The sequence below is a fragment of the Rousettus aegyptiacus genome, unplaced genomic scaffold (assembly GCF_014176215.1).
Source record: "Rousettus aegyptiacus isolate mRouAeg1 unplaced genomic scaffold, mRouAeg1.p scaffold_m13_p_13, whole genome shotgun sequence".
Classification (NCBI taxonomy): Eukaryota; Metazoa; Chordata; class Mammalia; order Chiroptera; family Pteropodidae; genus Rousettus; species Rousettus aegyptiacus.
In genome coordinates this window covers 45746454-45767970 of record NW_023416288.1, presented here as the reverse complement: position 1 = coordinate 45767970, position 21517 = coordinate 45746454, and the positions used below count along the sequence as shown (strand labels likewise).

Sequence of the window (21517 nt, the reverse complement as noted above, 5' to 3'; positions counted from 1 at the left end):
AAAAATTTATTAATAATCAGACTGAATTCTCTTGTTTTATAAATTGTTACTGTTTACATGCAAACAATTAGCACTAAAATACGATTTCATATTTCGTATATTTAATTAAATAGTGAAATAACAATTTTCTGATGGGAGAGTTTCAGAAAGCCAAAAAAGGTCACAGATATGTTAGTGTCTTTCACGAAGCAAACTTATCATGACCTTGCTCACCTAAAATTTAGAAGTTTTAAGTTCTTTGCATGAGACGCTTCCTTGAGCACATGACTCTCGTGCTTGAGAGACTGGCAGCCTGGGGAACGTATACGACGTGGGGAACAGGTGGAGGGCACACGCTCGAATAAAAAGGACAAAGCGTCCGGGCGAGACGCCGCCTGCTCCCTGCTGTCTCGCCTCTTCCATCCTCCGAGTCAGTTCCAACCTCGTTCTCAAACGCCCCCATTCTAAGAAAAAAGCCTTAGGCGCAGACGCGCATAGCTTACGACTCCTTCATTCTTGTTTACGTTATTAGCGTAAGAGACACCTGTGGTTAAGAGAGAGGACAAAATTTGGAGTAAGGGCCTGCGGTCAGGCCTCGGCCGACCGTGTAGGGCGGCCAGGGTCCATTACTGAGAAAGCCGGGCCCGCAGTGAACTTTCTGCTTGTAAATGCAACACACGCACGTCACGAAAACAACAATCTTGCAAATCCCATGCACTTCTAACGTAAATGACTTGATTCCAAAAGATAAAAATATTGCAATGTCATATTAAATAAAAAATGTCAGTTAAAACCCACAGTCCCCACGTTTAGTTAAATACGCATTTCGCGTTACGTGTGCCCACGTGCAGCCACGGCCTCCCAGTGCCCTGACATTTTCGTGGGGACATCTGGCCACCTCACCTCACCACAGCCTTAGCTCACGGAGCTTGGGAGGAAACGCATCTCACATCCGACTCCTGTGGGGACGTTCATATGACGCCTGCCTGGGGAAGGGGCCTGGCAATTTCTTGTAAGGTTAAATATGCAATTACCACCCAATGCAGCGGCGATGCTCCTGGCCTTTTCCCAGACAAATGAACAGTTCCGGTCACACAGAACCCCGTACGTTAAACTGCATGGCAGCTCTATTCCTAATAGCCTGAAACGAGACGGCCGGGCGTCTCTCAGCAGGTGGACGGCTGGGCAAAGCGGCTCCTCTGCGTCGTGGGCACAGCTGGGCAACAGGAAGGAGCCGGCCACTGGTGGGTGCCATGTGGATGGAGCCCTCGTGGATTCTCCTGGGTGGGAGAAGCCACATCCCACGGTGTAGACGCTGTGTTTCTGTGTGTATAGTGTTTTTAAAATGACATTTAAAAACGCTGGGCAGGTTGGTGGGTGCCCGGGGCTAGGGGTGGGGGCGGATGTGGGGGGTGCGGGGAAGGAGTTGGGCGTGGCTATCAGGGTGACATGGGGCCCTCTGGGTGATAGGCCATGTGGTCCCTTGATCGTGGTGGCACACATGTGACTGTACTGCGTAGAGCCGAACACAGGACGAAGGGCCCCAGGGAGACCTGGGAAGACCTGGGGAATGCCGGGGGGCCGTGTTCGCGTCCCGCGCGGTCTGACGCCCTCTCTGGTCCTGCACGGTGTCCCCACGGGGGGAGCTGAGTCAGGGCTACAGGAGACGTTATCTCTCGGGAGTCCGTCTAGTCCGTCGGAGCGCATGGGGCGGCTCCTGAACACAGACACTTATCTCCTGCAGGTTTGGAGGCTGCGCGTTGGACGTAGGGCCCTGGCAGACCCGGTGTCTGGTGAGAATCCTCCTCCTGGTTCGCAGGGGACTCCTCACTGCGTCCTCGCGCGGCAGAGGCGGTGAGGGCCCGTCCGGGGTCTCGTCTAAGGGCGCTGAGCCCACGCTGAGCCCACGCCTGCGTGAGGGCTCCACCTCCTGGCCCAGGCGCCTCCCGAAGGCCCGCCTCCTGCTGCCCTCACGAGGGGGGACGATTTAACGCGCGAATTTGGGGGATGTTCGGTCCAGTATCTCATAGAGTTAATTCAGCAAAAGTTCAGTTTTTTCAATAAAAATTCCATTAAAAAACTGCAATGAGGCAATGGTCTGGAATCTGGGGGGCTCTGGGACGGGACCGGAGGGCAAGGCAGGCTCTCGGGCGAGTGGCCTTTCAGTGGGGACTAAATGAGGAAGAACCGGCCGCTGGGGCCGAGTGACCAATGGAGGTCAGGTGGGCTGCAGCCGCCTGCACAAGGCCAGCGTGGCACGCCACAGGGCCAGTGACAGCGGGGGGTGGGGGGGCACTGAGGGCTGAGCGCCAGGCGGATGAGGCTCCCCTCGCTCGGGGGCGGTGCTGAGTTCCCAGAGGGGCCAGGCCTTCGCAGGGAGGCCGCCAGGCGGGAGGCAGGTGGAACCGAGCGCCCACGGGCCCGGGCTGCACGGGGCTGGGTGACGCTGTGCGCCCTCCTGCGTGCTCTGGGTTCGGTGTCCCAGAGGCCCAGCGCCTGCCTGCTGGGACGTCCCCCTTAGGTGACCACGGCATCTGGCCAGCGGCGCTCCTGCAGGTGAAGCCGGAGAGGGCAAGAAGGCACCTCGCATCCAGCTGGGCCGCTCATCGCCGCTCCCGTGCGTCGTCTGAGTCACGCTGCGACACAAGGGTGCCCGGCCTCCCACGGGTGACGCCAAGTGCCTTTCTCCTCCGTTCTGCCTCATCCACCACCAAAACGCTGGCCACGGCCGCGAAGCGCCTCGTCCCTGACGCAGGGACCGGCCTGAGGCTGCGATGAAGGCCGTTCCTGCGGTTTCTCCCGCCCCGGAGGACCGCGGGGCGCAAGGGGCGGGCAGCGGGCACGCGGGAGGGGACCAGCCAGAGCAGCGAGAAGCCTCGGCGAAGGTCTCCGGAACAGGCCCCGCTTTGGGAGAACGACTCCGCGTTCTGGGAGCCTGGAAGGGCTGGGTGGCATTGTTCCGCGTGGCCTGGCCTGGTGAGGACTGTGTCCCTCGCTTTCCTGCCTGTGGCAGCTGCTGCGGGGAGGGGTCCGGGGGAGGGTGCTGTTGGGGGCTGGGTCTCCAGATGTGGTTTATAAAGGGCCGGGCACGGTTTTGTTTGCAGACGGCCACACTCAGCTCTGCCTTGACGAGTTCGTCCTCGGCCTTTGCTTTTCCACTCACCTGCGGCCTCGGCCTCGTGGAATTGAGGAAAGCGGCTGCCTCCCCGACACCCCGCCCCTGCGCCCCCCTCCCCAGATTCGGGGCGGAGCAAGCGCCGCCTCCTGCCCGCCCTCGGGGGCAAGGGAGGGGGGAGCTGCAGGGCCACAGGGGCGGGGGCAGCAGCGTCTGGGTGGGCCATCCACAGTCACAGCGGTGACCGGTGACCGGTGACCGAAGGGACGGGTCACTTCCTCTCCCTGCGCCCGCGGCTCTGGCGCTCCCCCAGCTCCTGCGAGCTCCCGGGGTCAGGAAGGGCCCAGAAACAGTCCCCGAAGGGGAACCGAGGCCGGAGGCAGCAAGGACCACAAAGGCGACGGCCCCGCCCCGGCCGGCCGCGCGGGACACCTGCGGAGCCCCCTGCGCTCCCGCGCGAGCGGCCACGGCGACGGTGGGTGGTCGTCTCCCCCGAGCGTCCCTGCCGTCGGTGGGAGGACCTGGGTGAGAGGTGCTGTGAGTGGCAGGTCCCCGGGATGGGCCGGGTGTCGCGCCGCGGGCGTCCGCGGGGAGGAAGCCGGAGCGGGCGGGGCGCGGCCCGCGGGGCGGGCGGGGCGCATCCTGGGATCCGAAATTCGCTTCGCTCTCGGTCACGTCCCGGGACCGGTCAGCGCGCTGCCCGCGAGCCACCCGGGAGGCGCCCGTTCCTCGGCCCGCACGAGCCCCTGTCGCCCGTGGCGCGCGCACATGTAGCAGGTCCCTGCGCGGTGAGTGGCCACGGCCGGACGAGGCGGCTCAGGCTCGCGCAGCCCCGGCCGCGGCTGGAAGGCCGTGCGGGAGGCCGCGCGCGGGAGGACGGTGCGCGCAGCGGGGAGAGCGCGCGGGGCGTGCGCGGGGAGGAGGCGCCCGGCCAGGTTCCCCGCGTCCCCCACCCGTGCGGGCTCAAGGGTGGAGGCGGAGGTCCGGCTTCCGCACAGCGCCTGCGGCGCTTCCCCGCCGCCCAGACTCGGGGTGGTGGCTGGGGGGGTGGGGAGGAGGTGCGGGGACACCCAGAGCTCCCCCGTTCATGGGAGGCGTAGCTGCATTTTGGAGAGCGGTCGGCAGACTTTCACAGTTCAAATGGACTCTAGTCTGCGCTGAGCCAACGTTGAACAGGGTTTCACTACAAAATACAAGTCAAAGAGAAACTTTCCAGTCACAGGTTGTGACACAAATAGGATTCGCAGGAGAGCGGGGCCTTTCACAGGCAAGCGTGGAGCTGGGAGAGGGGAGCCCTGCCTGCGGACGGTCCCCGCCCTGTCAGGGCCAGGGCTTGACTGGGTGACTCAGGGGCCACCCGGAACTGGCCTGCCCGTCACCTGGCCTCTTCCCTGAGGGGGGGTCACAGAGAAAGGCAAGGTGGAGGCAAGGTGGAGGCAAGGTGGAGGCACCTCCGGCCGCCTTCCCCTCTGCTGCTCCTGTCCCTTCCTTGTCCCCCGCTGTCTCTCTCCAGGGCCTCCCCGCCCCCCTCGGCTCCATTCACTGGCTGTGAATGACTGGTTTCCTGGAAGGAGAAGAATGTCCTCCTCCGGGTCTCCTCCCTGCCCACCCCCAGGGCGGCCGCCTGTGTCCCACCTGTCCCTTTGGAGGGCGGGTGTTAGGCCGCAGCCTGACCTCTCAGGCGACCTCCCAGATTATTTTCCAGGGCTGGGAGTGGGTGGCCCTGGCCCCCGCCCGGAGGCAGCCCCTTGCTCCAGGGCTTCACTGGACACAGATTACATCCTTGGGCGGTACTTTCGGCACTGGTGGCCACTGAAATAGAACTTTAGTTAAAAAGGAGGGATTAGTTTTTCTTTACATTGGCTTTTGTCCAAGTGGGCTTCTTTGTTCTTTACTGATCATAAAGTTACTAGAACTCATTGTAAAAAAAAAAAAAAACAGCAAACATGTAACAGAAAGTGAAACTTCCAACTTCGTTTACTCCCCGAAGGTAAACCCTCCACATTGCTCTCTATCCCCATGTCCTTCCTGTAAATGCACACGGAGACATTCACTTTTGAAATATGTTCATTCAAAATGTTATGTTTATATTCTAAGCTACTTGCACTAAGTAATCTGCCCATCAGATTTTTACTTTAATGGGTTACATTAAACAAACAAACAAAAAAATCAACTCTAAAAGGGCTGAAAGTTTTTATAAAGGAAAAGGTTTGTTAGGCCATGACGAGAGAGAGAGAGAGAGGGAGGAGGGCAGCCTTGGGGCCTGGAGTCCGAACCATCGAACCATCGGCAGCACCCTGGCCCGCCCCGGAGTTTTGCAGGCATTTCTATATAGGGGTGGGGGTGGGGTGGAGAAAGACGTGAGTGACCAAAGGGTTCACAGGAGCTGAGGTCAGAGGGGAGGCGAGTCTGAAAGCCCGGCGGACACGGGAGCAGAGGCTCCAGGGGGCCGCGGTGCCTGGCTCTTCTCTCCTGGATAATCTCGGGAACAGCCACCTGGAAATCCATGCTAAATTCCAGCAGATCCAGAGGCCTGCGTGGCCTTTTGTCAGAGCGCCCCACCCCCTCCCGCTGCTAGCCAGCCGCGGTTCTGCCTCTGTCCCACTCTCTGGCTGCCGTCATTTTAAACTAGAACGTCTCAGATTTTTCTTCTTGTCAGTTAAAACTAGCAAAAGAAAACAAAACAAAAAACCACCCCCCCAACAACTCTTCCCCTCAAAAAACAAAACCAACTCAGGTTTTCTTGGTTTTGTTTTCACAGGGGGGGGGGAGGGCGGGGGTGTCCCGGGTGCTCATGGCAGAGGACTCCCCCCCCACCCCGCCGCCTGGGAAGGAGCATGGGGGTGCGGGGGTGCCTGGGGGTGGTTCTAGGGAAGCCCTCCTGGTGTGGAGAGGGGTCCTGGGGAGTTGTGGGGGGTGGGGACTTAACTTCAGTCCCTGGGACACAGCCTTCCCGCAGCGTGAAGTTCGGGTGTGAAGTTGGAGCATCGTGGTAAAATGCCAGAGAAACGCTTCCTAAACGGAAATTGTTCTCAGGTGCCTGGGCTATCCTCACCTGCCCGGGAGCAGGCCGGGCTTCCAGCCCTGGAGGCTCCTGCCCAGGACAAAGCACACGCCTTGTGACACACGATGACCACGCTGCCCTCAGGTCAGACTCCTGAAAGATGGAGTTTTAAATCGGAGCTGCCATGGGGACTGGGCGCTGCCCAGCCCTCCCCTTTGTCCCCGAGGCCCTGTGGTTTCAATCCCGACTTCTCTCTGTCATGGGTCCCCGGGGTGTGCGGCGCCCGAATTCGCTCCTGCTTCCTGCCCCTACCAGCGTCATGGCTCACATTTCAGACCTGCTTCCTGACGTGACTGGGCTTCATTTTTCCTTGGGGCAACGTCCACAGCACCTCATGCAGAAACCATGGTGCCTCAAACGAGATGACCAACCTTAGCTCCTTGCCCAGCAAAGGACACTGTGTCCCTCCCTGTCGTTCCAGTGAGACACAGGCGTCACTGACGGCCTCTCCTAATTCCAGCTGCGGTCGGCCCGAGGGCGTGATCTCCGGGGTCCTTCCTGTCCTTGGTGCGTCTCTGCCCTGTGCCCCGCGAATCCCACCCCAGGGAGGAAACGCTTCTGAGGTTCAGTTCTTGGGGGATGGCAAGTGAATTAAAGTGACAAAAGCCAGATTAGCAAGGAGAGGACACAGCGCGCGAGAGGAATGATCCTTCAGGAGAAGAGCGGTCGATGAGGACCGTCTGCGGGGCGTTTCCAGAGAGGAGGCGGGGGGCTCCCTGGAGGACTCTGGCAGTGAGCTATTCGGGGAAGCGCTGACCCGGGGAGGCCCTGCTCTCGGGCAGATCGAGGGCTTCAGCTCAGAATCAGTGCTACGTGCACGGAGCGTTCTGGAAAGATCTCTGCCCCCCCCCCCCCCGTCCTTCCCTGCTCCGGGCTTCAGGCCCCAGTCAGCTGTGTTTTTAGGGTGATGCTTCGCCCTCTCTGTGCCCTGCACGGGGCTGGCCATGCGGGTTCCCTCCAGGGCCGCTGCCCGCCCATCCCCCGGGGTTGCGTGTCACGATGCTGAGAACACCGTCAGTCCTGTCCCAACTCTGTCACGCCCCTTCCTGGCTCCTGGTCAGGAGCCGCCCAGGGCCGAGGCCTCCCTGCTGGGTTTCTCCTGCAGCTGGCCGAGTCGCTGGTCACTCTGGGCTGGCTCTGTTTGCTGCTCGGTGTTCTGGATCTTTCGCGCGCCTCTCCAGATGGCACGGCTCACAGCGGAGGCTTTTACAGTAGCCAATGCTATACCAAACAGGTGCACCCCAAGCCTCCGGGACGGCCACCTCCTAGCGATGTCACAGTTACTTAAGTGACCGACGCGCGCGATGCTTAGCACTCTGCTGTGTTTCGGATACTTAAGGCCTTTTCTACTTGAGGTGCTAAGAGGCGAAGGGCTTTGCCCTGAACTAAAAGTGAACCCCAGAACCCCTGCGGCCGCACTGCCGGCCTCAGCTGGGGGGGCACAGAGGAGGCGGGACACAGGGAGCCTTGGGGGGGCGGGGCGGGGCTCTGCAGTGACCTGGTTTGGCCCCTTGGCTTTCCTCAGCCACACAGGAAGCAGGAAAGGGAAGCCACGGGGCTGGGTCTGAGCCGGTAAGCGGGGCGGAGCCGGCATCCTCGCCTGTGCCAGATGCCCGTCGCTCCATCTACAGCGGCCCCTCCTGGGTAACCTGCGCGAGGGCAGTGCTGGACCCGGATGCCTTGTCCTGCGAGTCCAGAGCCAGGCATGGGCGCTTCCTCAAGGCTTCCTCTGTGGCCCAGGAGGACCTGTGAGGAGGCCTTTGATCTGGGCCTTAAGTTGTGACCTGGAGTCGAACGGCCCGTAGTGGAGCCTGGGTGGCAGTGGGCCCAGACGCCGGGAGCCCCTGCTGCCTTCTTTTCTACCCTAAACCCCAGCGGGCCCCCAATTTGGCCTCGATATTGAAGGATTAAAAAAAAATAATGCAGCTTTGTTCATTTTCTTTTAACTTGAAACTTTTGAAATTCCACTGGAACACTGTGTCCCTGAATTATTGCTTCATTCTTAATCCTCTCCAGGGTTGCCTTTGATGGAGTGAGCACCTGCTCCCCGTACTGCCCGCTCACCTGTGGCCCTGCTCTCCCGCAGCCTGCTCACACGTGGCCCCTGGAAGAGGACCGAGTCTAGGTGAGTAACCTGCCCGCCCTTGAAGGGGCTGATCTGGGTCCCCACCTGGTCACGGGGGACGTACCTTGTGAGCCGAAAGTTCCTCCACCTCTTCCCGTCTTTGACCTTCAGTGGCTGGGGGTGGGGTGACCATGGAATTGATCCTCCTGTTCAGATCCTTTGGAGAGTGAGACGTGGCTCTGACGGTGATGCCCCAGGCAGGGCTGCACGCGTGGTCACCTTCCTATAAGCATCCCAAGGTATTGGACGGGAGCTGTCCGGTTAGCATCAGGAAGCCTGCGGCATTTCTGTGCGTGAGCCTGGAGAGGAGTAAGCCAGGGGAGGCTCTCAGCCAGGAGCGGAGTGCGGGGAGCCCTAAGCCAGCAGACCAGGCCTGGGCCATGGACAGTACAACCGAACAGAAAGAGCCGTTGGCCCACGCATGGCAGAACCAAACCCTGACCACCAGGAACTGCAGAGCAGGGGTTAGCCGCTTTATTGTGGGGCGCCATGCAAGGACCCTGGGAAGCTAACCCTGAAAAGCCTGAGCCCCTGATGGCTTACAACTGGGGGTTTTAAAGGCAAAGAATCCTGAGCAAAGGGCTCCGGGCCATGGGCTGTGTTGATCGCTCGGTTCTCGTGCAAGCTTCAGCAGTTTTCTTAGTCGGACTTATTTCGCTCTTGGTGGCATCACACCTGTGGCCAGGTGGTCTTTCCTTCTGCCATCTGCGAGGCGTCTTGGGAGTGTGAGTCAGCGAGGCTGTCGTGAGAGCAGGGAAATGCAAGCAGAGCTATCTATCATGTGCGTAGCAGGCTACATGCTTCTATGATCTCAAGCAGAGTGTCGCTATATAGTCTGCCTTGAAACTCTTACAGGCAGGCCTCCAGGTTGCACGACATGACTGCGTGCCAGAGCAGTCACGGCTCTGAGAAGGGCCAATCGAATCATTCTAACTAAAGGCTAAATTCTAGTATAGCCTCATCCGTTATGATTCACTGTTGGTTCAAGGGGAGGGGTCAAGGACTGGGCATGAAGATGATTTCTCTGGTTCAGCGGCAAGAAAAGCAGCCGGCCGAGCAGGACACATTCTCTGCAAGGCCAGGCAGGATGCTTTCTCTGTGACCCGGTTCCTTTCTGGAAAGCGGGGTTTGGACTCTCCAGGGAGCACAGTCCTTCAGCAGCTGCTCGGGGAGGCGTGCCTCTAACCTTCCTCTTTCCTTCCTGGCCCTTGGGGCTGCACCTCCCCCACCCCCACAGGAAGAAAGAACAGCCCAGCCCAAGGGGTCAGGGGGCCTGGGGAGGTCCTGAGAGCCCTGCTGCTCCTGCTGGGAACACTGCCTGCCCTCCGGATGCTGGCCCTGGGGACCGTGACTCTGCATGGCCCCCAGCCCTGCTGCTGCTCTTAGTGGGGCAGCGAGAGGCCCCCCAGAAGGGCGTGTCTGCACTCGGGAACAGACAGTCCACTCTCCTTGACTGGCAGGGCTGGGGAGGGGGCAGGACTCTAGGGAGGGCTTCCGGCCCCCACCCCTGACCACAGGCCACTGCCGTGTGTTTATTGGAAACCAGACCCATGTGGGATCTGGGCCCCGTGTCCCTCTGAGCCGGTGGGCGGTCAAGGCCTGGGATCCTGACCTGAGGTCCTGATCATCAGTCGCACTCCGGTGTGCGTGGGGGTTTCTCACGTTCTCGCGCACTGGCTGGGTCCCCGAGATCCCACTCCTCGGGTTTGATTCATTTGCTGGAGGGGCTCACAGAACTCAGGGCAATAGGTTACTCACTAGATGACCAGATTACTATAAAAAGATGCAACTGGGGAACAGCGGGTTGGAAGACACACAGGGCAGGGTCTGGAGAAGGGGGTCAGAGCTCGCATGCCGTGCGCGGGGGCCACTGTCCCCACCCCTCCGCGTGTTCACCACCGGGAAGCTCTCTGAGCCCTGTCTTTGGGGTTTTGATGAACTCACTCGCCTTTGGTGATGGAGTCAGCGTTTCCTTTTGTCCTGTTCCCTGCCAGGGAGGGGAGTGGGGCTGAAAATTCCAGCTCATCACCGGGTGTAGGCTCAAGAGCTCTGCCAGACCCGGGAAAACTTGGTCGGTTCATAATCCCGGTGTCCCGGCCCTGGAAGGAACCCGCCTATGTAGGTGGCACCTCTCATGACTCATCGCTTCCCAGCTGGCCTTGGCTGGACCGAGAGGCTGGCATCCTGGAGAACTGTTTTAGGAATGCCCAGGGGGGACAAAGCCAGCGGGGGAGACACAGGGAGGAACTGAGCGTGGATGCGCTCAGGAAACCCGGCCGTAAACGCCTCGAGGGCTGGAAATAGAAACGCCAGAGGACGGCCAATCAGGCGGCGAGGAACCCCCCCACCCACCGCAACAGCCAATCAGGAGCGCCCTGCCTTGCTGCCCCCGCCCCCAGCCCACGGCTCCGCCCCGCGCCCGGCTCCACCCCCGAGCCCTGGGCTCCGCCCCGCGCCCAGCCCACTTAGGGGTGGGGAGTGGGGGGCCGGGTAGCAGCGCTTAGAGCTCAGGTAGGCTGTCACACGCTCAGATTGCCCAGGTCTCCGTGCTTCCCCCCCAGGTGCTGCCGCAGTGGACGGAATGGCCTCCGCGGAGACCGCAGAGACGGAGCCCGAAAATCACAGGTAAATCGGCCACATTGGCTGGTCGGGTTTCCTGTCGTTTCTCTGCGAGGCCTGATACCTGTCATGACAGCGGCGGAGGCCGCGCTCAGCCCTCAGCACGTGTCCCCTCGGGAGCCTGGGCGCCGGGTGCTCTAACCCACGCTGGGCGCGGGCCCCCCAACACGCGGCCAGCCTGGAAGCGCAGCCCCTGCTTCTCTCCGGCTCCTTGGTCCCTAATCCGAGCGCTGTCCTGGTTTCTTTGCGGTTTCTTGTAATTCTGTTTTACCATGGTCATGGCGCCTCTTTTATGTTTATCCGCACATTTCTGGAGGAACACAAACGTTTTACCTCAATCCTGATTCCTATATGGACTCTGAATCCTAAGTGTTCTAGCTACCTGGGAGAGCCCGTCCTGCTTCGTGGCCTCCTGTCCCCGTGACCTCTGCTCTTGACAATGCCCAGGCTTGTGCCTGATCCCCTGGGAGCCCTTGCTTGGGAGATTTCTCAGGAGCTCTTCCGTGACTGAGAGGCCCCTCTGGAGGCTCTCACATGTTGGTCACTTGTCCAAGTGGCCACTCCACAGGGACACCTGTCCCACCTCCTTCCTTCTTCCTAGGTTCTGAGGTCTGTTTCCACGTCTCCATATTTCTGTGGATGTTACCTGCCCAGACGACTTTGCAATTGAACTAGTCTCCCTGGTACTTTCCGTCCTTGACAAACAAAGGTGCCCTGTCCTAAGTTCCGAGGCCCTCCCAGGAGGCGGAGCCCACCCAGGGCTGGTGGAGGGAAATGGCTGAAATAAAGCTGGAGAAGGGAGGGTCAGGCACCAAGTGCCACCCGATGAGTCGCCCCTTCCCTCTGCATAATGATTATTCACCCTCTTGAAAGTTCTATTGTCAACGACTGACTTGTCATGGGCCACCTGCCGAGAGGCCCGACTGACTTGTCATGGGCCACCTGCCGAGAGGCCCGAGTGTGGCGTCAGGGCTTCTGAGTGCGGCCTCTGATTAAAGACACAGGATTCCGCGGGAACCAAGCTTCCGCGTGGGCTGCGGGCGTTCCGCGGACTATTGTGTACCTGCCGTGATAACATCTGCCCCAGCGTCCAAAGCTCTCTTCTGGCTAATGTTTGTGTTCCCTGCACCCAGCAGAGGGCCTGGCCGGGGTCTGACGTTAGGCTCCGCTGAGGTTCCCCAAGCTCCCCCAGGCCCCTCTTCCCCCATCTCTCTGGTTCCCACCTGACCCAAGACACCTGGGCCCGTGTGCATGAGGGTCACTAGAGCTTTGTCTTTCCTGCTGATCAAGTCAGTTTTTGGTCCTTTGGCGTCTCAGGCATTTCTTTTACGAAGTGGGTGCTCTAAGTGGGTGCTCTAAGTGGGCGCTCTAAGTGGGTGCTCTAAGTGGGCTCTCTAAGTGGGCGCTCTAAGTGGGCGCTCTAAGTGGGCGCTCTAAGTATAGTTGTCGAATGAATGAAGCGACGGAACAAAGCAAAATAAAATCACCTGGACGTGTGCGTGGACTGGAGAAATCATTTTCCGAGTAGTGTGTCTCTGACTCATTGTTTTAAAATCCTTTTAAAAACAGGACTGAGCGCCCTCTGATCGCGTCCCCACCACGTACTTTAAGGTCAGCGCTGGTGTTTACGGTCACACTCATTTCCTCTCCTCGTCCCAGAATTGAGACGGAGGAAGGTTTTCCTCTTTGAAATGTGTGACGAAGCTGTCTTCACTTCCTGTTGTGTCAGTCCCGGTGTCGTTAGCCCTCTGGAGCTCTGCTCACGCGTCCTCAGGGAGAAAGGGCCCCGCCAGTGTCGGTCACTGAAGGAGCGCGAGACCTCTGGCTGTGCTGCGATGTCAGGGTTCCTGCTCTGCCGAGAGATCAGAAAGGATCGTCCTAACCACGCCTATGGCTGGATTTGGCCCCTGGAAAGTGGCCTGCCTGCCCCAGGAGAGTGAAATGCCCTGACTGCTCATCCTGATGGCCAGTCAGGACTGGATGGGGGTTCGGGCCAAGGGCCTTGTGCAGCTACTCGCCTTCCTGAGGGAGATTTGCATCTCTGCCCTGGGTGCAGTCAGCAGTCTGTAAATAATGGTGGCCGAGGTTTATTGAGGTTTATCGATGAGCTCAGAGGTGTCTAACACTTGCGCTTGACAGTCACCCATGTATCTTTTCTATACCAGCCTTTTGAAAACGTGAGTTAATTTGGATGCTATTATTTCTAAGGAAATAGGAAGGGAAATTTGAGAATGTGAAGAAGCGATCTGAGGTAGAATAAAGAGAAATGAGCCTGGGTGTCTACTGTGGATGCCCAAGGCAGGTAGAACGGACACCAGATAAACTGATGGCTGGGAGAGCACGGGTTAGAGAAGATGGTCAGGTGGGCGGAGCTGGGAGGGCGGCTCACCTGCCCTGCAAGGGCTCGGAGGCCACACACAGTCCCGGCCTCCAGGTGCTTTCTGTTACTGGGGACAATGAAAATGATTACGTTGATTATATACATGTTATGGGAAGATGGAGACAGAGTATAATGAGCCTCACCTGGAGAGAAAGAGCAGGAGCATGGATGAGAGGCTCTCATACCTGGACAGCAGAGCGGGGGCCACAGTGGGAATCAGGACCCTCCGCCGGGGACAGGAGACGCTGCAGAGTCGTCGGGCAGTGTCACCAGGGGAAGACTGGGCTTCAGACAGGACAAGACCAGGAAGGAGGCTGCATCCTACAGAAAGCCCAGGAAAACGTGTTTTTGCTCACGCCCATTTTTCTTACTGGGTTCTGAGCATCGGAGGCAGGTTTGCCCTTAGGGCGACCTCTTACCTGAGACACTGTGGCTGGCGCAGAGCGGCCGTCCAGTGCGGCATAGCTCAGGACTTAGTTCCAGGTGGTCAGGTGACTTGCGTCCTGGGAAATAATCAGTGTCATGCCCAAGGCAAAAATAAATAAATAGAAATAAAACAGGCATCTGTTTAGAAGGGAAATGGGTCCTTCAGGTTAGATTCGAGATAGTGCACAAACCTCTGGACACTTGTACTTCCTAGGAAGAGGTCACTGCCTTAGGGACCCAAGTCACAGTGAAGCGTCTCCCCAGACTCTCGTCATGGTGTCAGTTCTGTGACGTGGGTACTTGGTGGGCCTGGTTCGTGCGGCAGTGAGGAGGGCGGCCGGCCTGGGGAAAGGCCTGTGATGGGCTCCGTCCCTTGCCTCGGCTTTTCTTTCTTACAGAGCTAGATTGAAGAGGAAACGTGATCAGTGGGTTCTGGGCGGGAAGTCAGACTCAGAAGGGAGAAAAAAAAAGGTCCTGCTCGCTCCGAGCTTGGGACCCACGGCCGCCTGCCTGTGTGCCCCGGCAGCCGGCGGGCAGGGTCCGGGGGCACACCTGTCTGTGGGTGTCAGGAAGGCATGACGTGGAAGGCGGTGTGTTTAGGGCTTGCTCTAAGGGATTTTGCAGGTGAACGTGACGGTGCGAACCTGGGCATCTGTTTTTGTAAATAAACTTTTATTGGGACAACCACACCGTCACATGTTGTCTGTGGCATCTTTCATGTGACAGTGGCGGAGCCAAGCAGTGGTGACAGAGGCTGTAGAGCTGCAAAACCAACAATACTGACTGTCTGGGCCTGTTTGAGGGAAAGTCCGCCGACACCTGTCCAAACCAGCAGCGTGCTGTCGGTGGGGTGTGAAGTTTCTAGTATCCCCGTCGGAAAAATGGGAGCGTTTCCCCATCACTCCCGGGGGGCACCGTACTGGAGGGGCGCTGACCAGTGTGACGAGGAAGAGAAATGCGAGGTATAAAGACGGGAAAGGTTAGCCCTGGATGGGAGTTTCGAGGCAATTTTTTCTTCTCTTTCCATCTATATTTCCTATGGTAACTGTGTTATTTTTAAAAATAAAATCAAGTTTATGTGCTGCGTGAACTCGCGTTGGGTAGCAGCTGGCCACACTCTGTTTACGGGGAGTGACGGAGCCTGTTGATCCCGTCCCTTTGTTTCTGATCCGCCCTCCAAACGGGCCCTAGGTGTGGGGAAAGGTCAAGGGGCAGAGCGCAGATGAGGGAGGCGGGGGCCTGGGCAACGCGGGGTGTCTGTCCTTCCCACTGCATGCCGCAGGCACCCCGCACCCCGTTGACATGGGGCGTGTCTGTCCTGGACGCGGGTGTCTGTTAACCTTCTCCCTCCCGGTTCGGAACAGTGCTTGCCTCGTGCAGCTTCGCAACCCGCACGTGGCGAGGATGAAGGAGGACATCCTCTACCATTTCAACCTGAGCACCAGCACGCACGATCTCCCGGCCATGTTTGGGGACGTGAAGGTAAGAAGTGGGGCCTTTAATTCCGGGGCTCTGTCCTCAGATCAGCCTCTTCGTAGGTGGCACGGGTAGACTTCTTCACAGAGGGCCGAAGTGACAGAACAAGCTGTCATGAACGATACATTTATCAGATGTTTGCAAATCGTTACTGATGTTTCAAATATATGAGCCAGTGAAAGAAAACTATCCTAAGTACTGCGGGATCGGCCCCTAATTAATTTCTCAGGATTTAGTCTGTAAGGGGAACAATGTAGGCTCCCTAAGGAGGTACGAAACAGGTAAGGAGGGGTGAGCGTGGTTACATTGTGTCTGCGTGATGGTGAGCGTGGTTACATTGTGTCTGCGTGGTGACTGACGGTGATGCGTGTGGGTACTGTTGAGTTCATTGCCTTCAATGCCTTCCAGGCCGTTTTCCCTACAAAGCCGGAAGCGCCTCAGTTCCGGTTTATCTTCACACAGGACTTTTTAAATGTCTAATCCCCGTGGGTAAAAACGGACTCGTGTGTGAATTCCAAACAGAAACGAACCAGAGACGCTGGGACCTGTCGGGCGACTTGGGCTCCTCGCAACCCAGCACGCTGTCTCGTCAGCACTTCCCACGCGTTTTAACTCGATTTCCTTTCTCCCGCTACTTTTAATTTTCCTTTTTTTTTATGTTTAGATACTAATAATTCTTTGATCATCAAAGTTTTTAAACTGGTTTATTTACTTGTTATGCATGTGCTAAGCAAAATGGAAAGGAAGTTTTTGTATATGGCACCTTAGTTTTCTGAGAGCCCACTGCCCCCCACCATGGCTGCCACTGGCCAGGACCCCACCAGCCCTGGCACACACTGGACATTGGGCCCTGGGCCGGCTGGGTGACAGGGAGCAGACGGGACCACATTTTACAGACGGGCTGTGGGCCCCGGTGGCCCAGTGAGGAGTCAGTGCCACCTTGTTCCAAACCTGGCTGCTGTCCACAGGATGGGCGGGGACTGGCGGGGGGCGGGGCTTGGGGGGTACTAGGTCACCTCTGAGGGGAGAGAAGGGGCTGCTTCTCCTGCGTTGTGTGGCGCCCATGGCTTTGGGCCGCCAGGTCTCCTGTCCCGGGCAGTGGTTCCATGAGCCCTGGCCTCGAACTCTGAGTGTCGGGGTCATCAGAAGGGCACGCGAGAGCTAGGTCCGGACAGCCGGGGAGCCTGTGTTTCTAGCGAGTTCTCGCAGGGGCTGATGTTCAGTGGGGCCCCCCAGAACCCTGGCTGACCAGGGCTTGTTGCCTCCCCAGTTTGTGTGTGTTGGGGGCAGCCCCTCCCGGATGCAGGCCTTCATCAAATACGTGTCCTCTGAGCTGGGCCTCGGCCTGCCGGGCGAGGACCATCCCAACATCTGCGTGGGGACCGACCGCTACGCCATGTTCAAAGCCGGGCCAGTGCTGTCCGTCAGTGTGAGTACCTGTCTGGCTCCGCGGTCCCCGAACACGGCCGCGGTCCCCTCAACAGCTGTTCGTGTCAGGCTGGGGTTAGGGGACCCCGCAGCGGGGCTCCAGGAGAGACCGCACACTCACGGGGACACACACGGGGACACTCCCAGCTGTGTGCTCACCGTGGCAGTGTCAGGCTGGAGGCCCAGGAGGGGGTGCCGGGACAGGGCAGCGAGGCGAGGCCTGCGCGGGGCCAGCCTCCGGCCCTGCGCCGCCTTGCAGGGAGGTCCCCGCGCGTGCGCGGCTCAGCGTTGTCTGCCCTCCGACCAGAGACGCCTCTGCGTTCGACGTCTGCCGTAGGCCGCGGTGTAAACGACGCGCTCCATAGTCAGGGTGTCCCCGGGCCTACACGAGCACCCCTGTTCAGCGCCACAGAATTCACGGACGCGCTTCCCGTGTGCGGGACCCCGTGGCGGACACATTCCCAAAGGGGTGCGGTTTCCGAGGCGCAGCGCCAGGCTGGGGGCGTCCCCCACCCCAGTCATCGTGCTGAGCCACCGCCAGTCAGTTCAGCTGCAAGCGGAGAGTGTGGGAGGGGGGGCGGGAAGATGCCCGCGGCGTGGGCGGCAGACACCGTGCGGGCCCCCGCGGGCTTCCGGGGCCCGAGGGGCGATCGTTGCCCCCCGCCCCGTCCTCAGCGTGCGTCAGGCACGCGGTGGGGGGCACAGCTCAGCGCAGCGTCGGAAATGGTTTCCGGGTCCCCGAGTCCCCGTCCGCTTCCCGCTGGAGTACCCCCCCACCCCCAGTGTGGCGCCCATGGACGCCGCGCGTGACGCCGCGCTTCCCGCGCGTTGCAGCACGGCATGGGCATCCCCTCCATCGCCATCATGCTGCACGAGCTCCTCAAGCTGCTGCACCACGCCCGCTGCTCCGGGGTCACCGCCATCCGCATCGGCACCTCTGGAGGGATAGGTGAGGCGCGGCGGGGCCCTGCCGGTCCGGGAAGCTCACGGACGCGGTGTCGCACGAGCCCGTGTTCTTAGTTTTCAGCCCGGCCCACTCTCCTAACCTGCACCCCAGAAACAGGCCCAGAAGGGCGCCCCACGAGCCTTCTTGCGCGCGCGCTCCTCTGGTCCCCCCGCCCCTGCCTTTATGGCCTCTGTCCCTGGCCCGCCCCCTCCCCCCTTCCCCTCCTTAACCCGCCCCTGCAAAGACTCAGAAAACCCTCAGCTCAGGCACTCCAGGAAGGGCGAGGGGGAACACGAAGGTAAGGGGCCCCAAGCTGCCCGAAACGGCCCCTGTCCTCAACGTTTGTTTGACAGCCACAAAGATTGCGAAGAATGGGGTGCAGTGGGGGAGCAAATGCTGGGGTTGCGTCTGGCTTTCAGCAACGCTGTCAGGCGGCTTCGCCCTAAGCAGGTCGTGCCCCTGGCTCCCCACGCCTTTCTGCTGTGAACCAGGTTCTGGGGGTTCTCGGCCCGCCCGTGCACATGCCTGGCTCCGCCCCCCACCACCCCAGGTGGCTGCGACACCCGCCTGTCCCCGCAGGTCTGGAGCCCGGCTCCGTGGTCATCACACGGCAGGCGGTGGACGCCTGCTTCCGGCCGGAGTTCGAGCAGGTGGTCCTGGGCAGGCGGGTGGTCCGCGGCACGCAGCTGGACGCGCAGCTGGCGCACGAGCTACTGCAGTGCTCCGCGGACCTGAGCGACTTCCGCACGGTGCTGGGCGACACCATGTGCACCTCGGACTTCTACGAAGGTGGGCGTGGCGGCCGGGCCTGGGGTCTCCGCGCAGCCCTGGCGCGCGTCGCGCCGCCGTTGCTACGTCGCTGTGGGCGCTCCGCTCGCGGCCGGGTGCGCGGCAGGGCTCCAGGGCGCGTGGGCTGCGGGCGTGGAAAGCGCCCTGTGTCCTGGCGGGTGGCACGGCGGGCGGTGACTGGGGGCATGCGGTCGGCACCCCGCCAGCGTGGGCACGTCGCTCCTTGTCTTCAGGGCAAGGCCGGCTGGACGGCGCTCTCTGCTCCTACACCGAAGCGGACAAGCAGGAGTACCTGCGCGCCGCGCGCGCGGCCGGTGTGCGGAACATCGAGATGGAGTCCTCGGTCTTCGCAGCCATGTGCCGTGCCTGTGGCCTCCCAGGTAGGTGGCACTTGGCCCCCCCTTCCCACACCTGTCCTGCTGGCCCAGCCTGGGCACCATCTCTGGGTCCCCCCTCCCCTCTTCCCACCCTGTCCCCAAAGCCCGCTCTGGACCAGGCGGCATTGCCCACTGCTGTGCTGAGACCTCCCCTGTCACGTGGCCAAGTGCAGGCTTCTCGGTGGCTGCGGGACTCTCGGGCTGCTGAGGGGGTGCGGGGGTGGGGTGGGGGGGGAGATGAGCAGAGGCCACCGGCTGGGCTCAGGTGCTGCCGCTGCTGAGGCTGCCACCCACCCGCAGGGAACCTGGCTTTCAGGGTCTTTGGATTTCTCAGTTGGGGTTAATCCGCCCCATGTTCCTAGCCACCCAGCAAGGCCCCGCTCTGCCTTCCAGGATGCCGGCCTCCTGGGGGTGGTCCCTTGCCCTTCAAGGCCGAGCGGCCCCCGGCGGACCCTGGGGGCCGCCTAGGATGCTCTTGGAAGCAGAAGCCGGGAAGGATCCGGCGGGGCCAGGCAAGGTGGCCTCGGGATGGGGCCTGCCAGGGCCTTGCACTGCTCCGCCTGTTACCGTGCCCGTCGGTCGCCACAGTGGCCCGTCCCCTGAGGGGACAGCAGAGGTGACACCTCTGGTCTCTGAACTAAGTGCGAGGGCAGCACTTTGCCCAGCGCTTTGCCCTGACGTGGCCTTTGCCCTTCACAGCGGCCGTGGTGTGCGTCACCGTCCTGGACCGTCTGGAGGGGGACCAGGTCAGCAGCCCCCATGAGGTGCTGGCCGAGTTCCAGCAGCGGCCCCAGCGGCTGGTGGGCCACTTCATCAAGAAACGCCTCGCCGCGGCCTGAAGGATCCTGCGTCACCACGGCCAGCGGCCGTCACTGCCCCGAAGAGAACGGTCATCCCACGCCCCTGCCGAGCAGCGCCTGCTAGGCTGCACGTGAGACCTGGGGCCAGGGGCGGCGCCCGGAGGCGAGGAAGCCCCGCCCGCTCCCGGGGTTCGCTGGCTGGGCTGCATGGGGTGTTTCCAGTGTCGTCTTGATTTTTTTTTTAAACAGTATTTCCTGAAAAATAAATATTCCTAGTGAAAAATTTCAGACCTTTACGTTCTAATGGTTGTTAGATTTACTTCACTCAACGAGAAATCTGATTCTAATGCCAGAAAACCCGTTTCCTGATGCGTCTTTAGAGTTGTGGATGTGTATGTACAGTTGAAGTGTGCAGGTCCACCCGGGCGTGAGTCTGGGGGCGGGGGCGGGTCAGACGCGCTGGTCACGTGTCAGCGGGCGGGCGGGGAGCCACGTGTGCGGGGCCGGCCACGGCCATGCTGAATTTTCGAGTGCACAGGGGTCGGTGGCCGTGCGTGTTGTCCCAGAGTCAGCTGTACATACGCACAGTTCCCAAGTCACAACCAGCCACGTTCCGGAACCTTCCGCGTCCGCCCAGCGACACTGCAGTAATTCCTCCCTGTTCGCCCTCGGCGGGCGAGCTGGGTCTGGTCCATGTGCCCGTGGGCAGAATGACCCGCCTGCAGCTGGGTCCCAGCCCGCTGCCCCCCGCACTGCCCCTCGGGCTGCGCTGACAGCCTCTGGGCGCCGCGGCTTCCTCCTGGGCAGGTCACCGAGAGTCCAGCTGGGAGAGGAGGGTGAATGGAGGGGTTATGGAGGGGCGAATCCAGGGTGCCCTCTCTTGTCTGGGGAATTGGGTGTCCCAGGCCCTCTCGACGGGGGAGGGGGGGTGTCTCCGGGAGTCGCCGACCTCAGGGTTGGCCAGCTGACTTCTCTGCTGTGGTTGATTCTGGTGTTTGACCGTGTTTTAAATGTGAGCTGTGTTTCCCGCTCGTGCACGGAGCTGTGGGGCCCACAGCTCAGCTCTGTGTGGCAGTTAGCTGTGTGACTTTGGGGCGCAGGGAAGTGTAGGGGCCGTGGTGTTGGTGTGCGTGGTCCACACACTCTTCCAAAAGCTCCTTTGCTGACATTCTGAGTCGCCCCAGCTGAGGGTGGGTGGGTCACTCAGGAAGTACCGAGCCCTGGACCCTGCGATGCTCAAACAGCCCGGCCTCCCTGCCGCTGGAGGCTGTGGCGTGGCCGGTGAACCCCGAGGTTTCCTTTGGCTCCCTCCAGTGGCTACTTGCTGCACCCTGTATCGGAGGCTGCCCAGGAGGGAGCCCCGGTGGAGGCTGGTAGTGACTGCCCGCTTATAACCCCAGCACGAGGTCCGCCCCGCCCCCGTCCCCCGCCACTGCCCAGGAGGACATCTGGAGAGCCAGAGAGGATGCAGACGCCGGGCACCTGACAGCATGTCAGCGGAAGAGGGCGCTGCTGCCCGCAGAGAAGGGCCGGACCCCGCGGGGACGTCCTGGAACCCGCACGCTGGCACCCTCCTCTGGGAGAGGCGGGGGGAACCGCGCTCCCACAGGTGACACTGTTGCCGGGGGCGCGGAGGCCGCAGGGATGCTCGCGGCGGGCCTGCGCTGCCCTCTGCTGGCCGTGCGCGGGAGGGCATGCGGCTCCTGCGAGTGCCTTCTGGGTTGGGGGTCAGGGGGAGGGGCTCTTCCTGGCGTCACAGGGGGTGCGAGGCTGCCAGATGGCCTGTGGGGGGGGGCTGGACAGTGCCCGTCGCGGGGGGCGCCTGCTCAGCAGCGTCTCGTTCTGCCGGGCTGAAGAGAGCGTTACACTTCTGTCACGACAACTGAACTAGGATTAGCTTGGTTACCAAGACGACTCGAGCTGACCTTGAAAACGTCCTCAGACAGGTGTTACCCGGATTCTCAGAATGGCCCCTCCCCCACCCTACACCCAC

At 60.7% G+C, this 21517-nt stretch overlaps 1 protein-coding gene across 2 annotated transcripts; it reads left to right on the top strand.

Moving 5' to 3' along the window:
• Nucleotides 1–3600: 3600 nt before the first annotated feature.
• UPP1 (uridine phosphorylase 1) lies at nucleotides 3601–19808 on the top strand. 2 transcript variants are annotated; one of them, XM_016147905.2, is made up of 9 exons: nucleotides 3601–3619; nucleotides 8175–8283; nucleotides 10845–10908; nucleotides 15073–15190; nucleotides 16455–16613; nucleotides 17447–17561; nucleotides 18138–18347; nucleotides 18581–18727; nucleotides 19424–19808. In XM_016147905.2, exons 3-9 carry the CDS (start codon nucleotides 10865–10867, stop codon nucleotides 19561–19563), a joined length of 933 nt encoding a protein of 310 aa, XP_016003391.2. In that variant the 5' UTR covers nucleotides 3601–3619; nucleotides 8175–8283; nucleotides 10845–10864; the 3' UTR covers nucleotides 19564–19808. The 2 variants fall into 2 exon arrangements, with proteins under 2 accessions (XP_016003391.2, XP_016003390.2); XM_016147904.2 differs by lacking the exon at nucleotides 3601–3619 and adding an exon at nucleotides 3736–3882.
• The last annotated feature ends 1709 nt before the right edge of the window (nucleotides 19809–21517 follow it).

Coding starts and splice junctions, on each gene's coding strand:
- UPP1 (XM_016147905.2), top strand. CDS start 10,865: ATGGCCTCCGCGGAGACCGCAGAGACGGAGCCCGAAAATCACAG. Junction 10,909..15,072: donor ACGGAGCCCGAAAATCACAG/GTAAATCGGCCA, acceptor GGTTCGGAACAG/TGCTTGCCTCGTGCAGCTTC. Junction 16,614..17,446: donor GGCCAGTGCTGTCCGTCAGT/GTGAGTACCTGT, acceptor CGCGCGTTGCAG/CACGGCATGGGCATCCCCTC.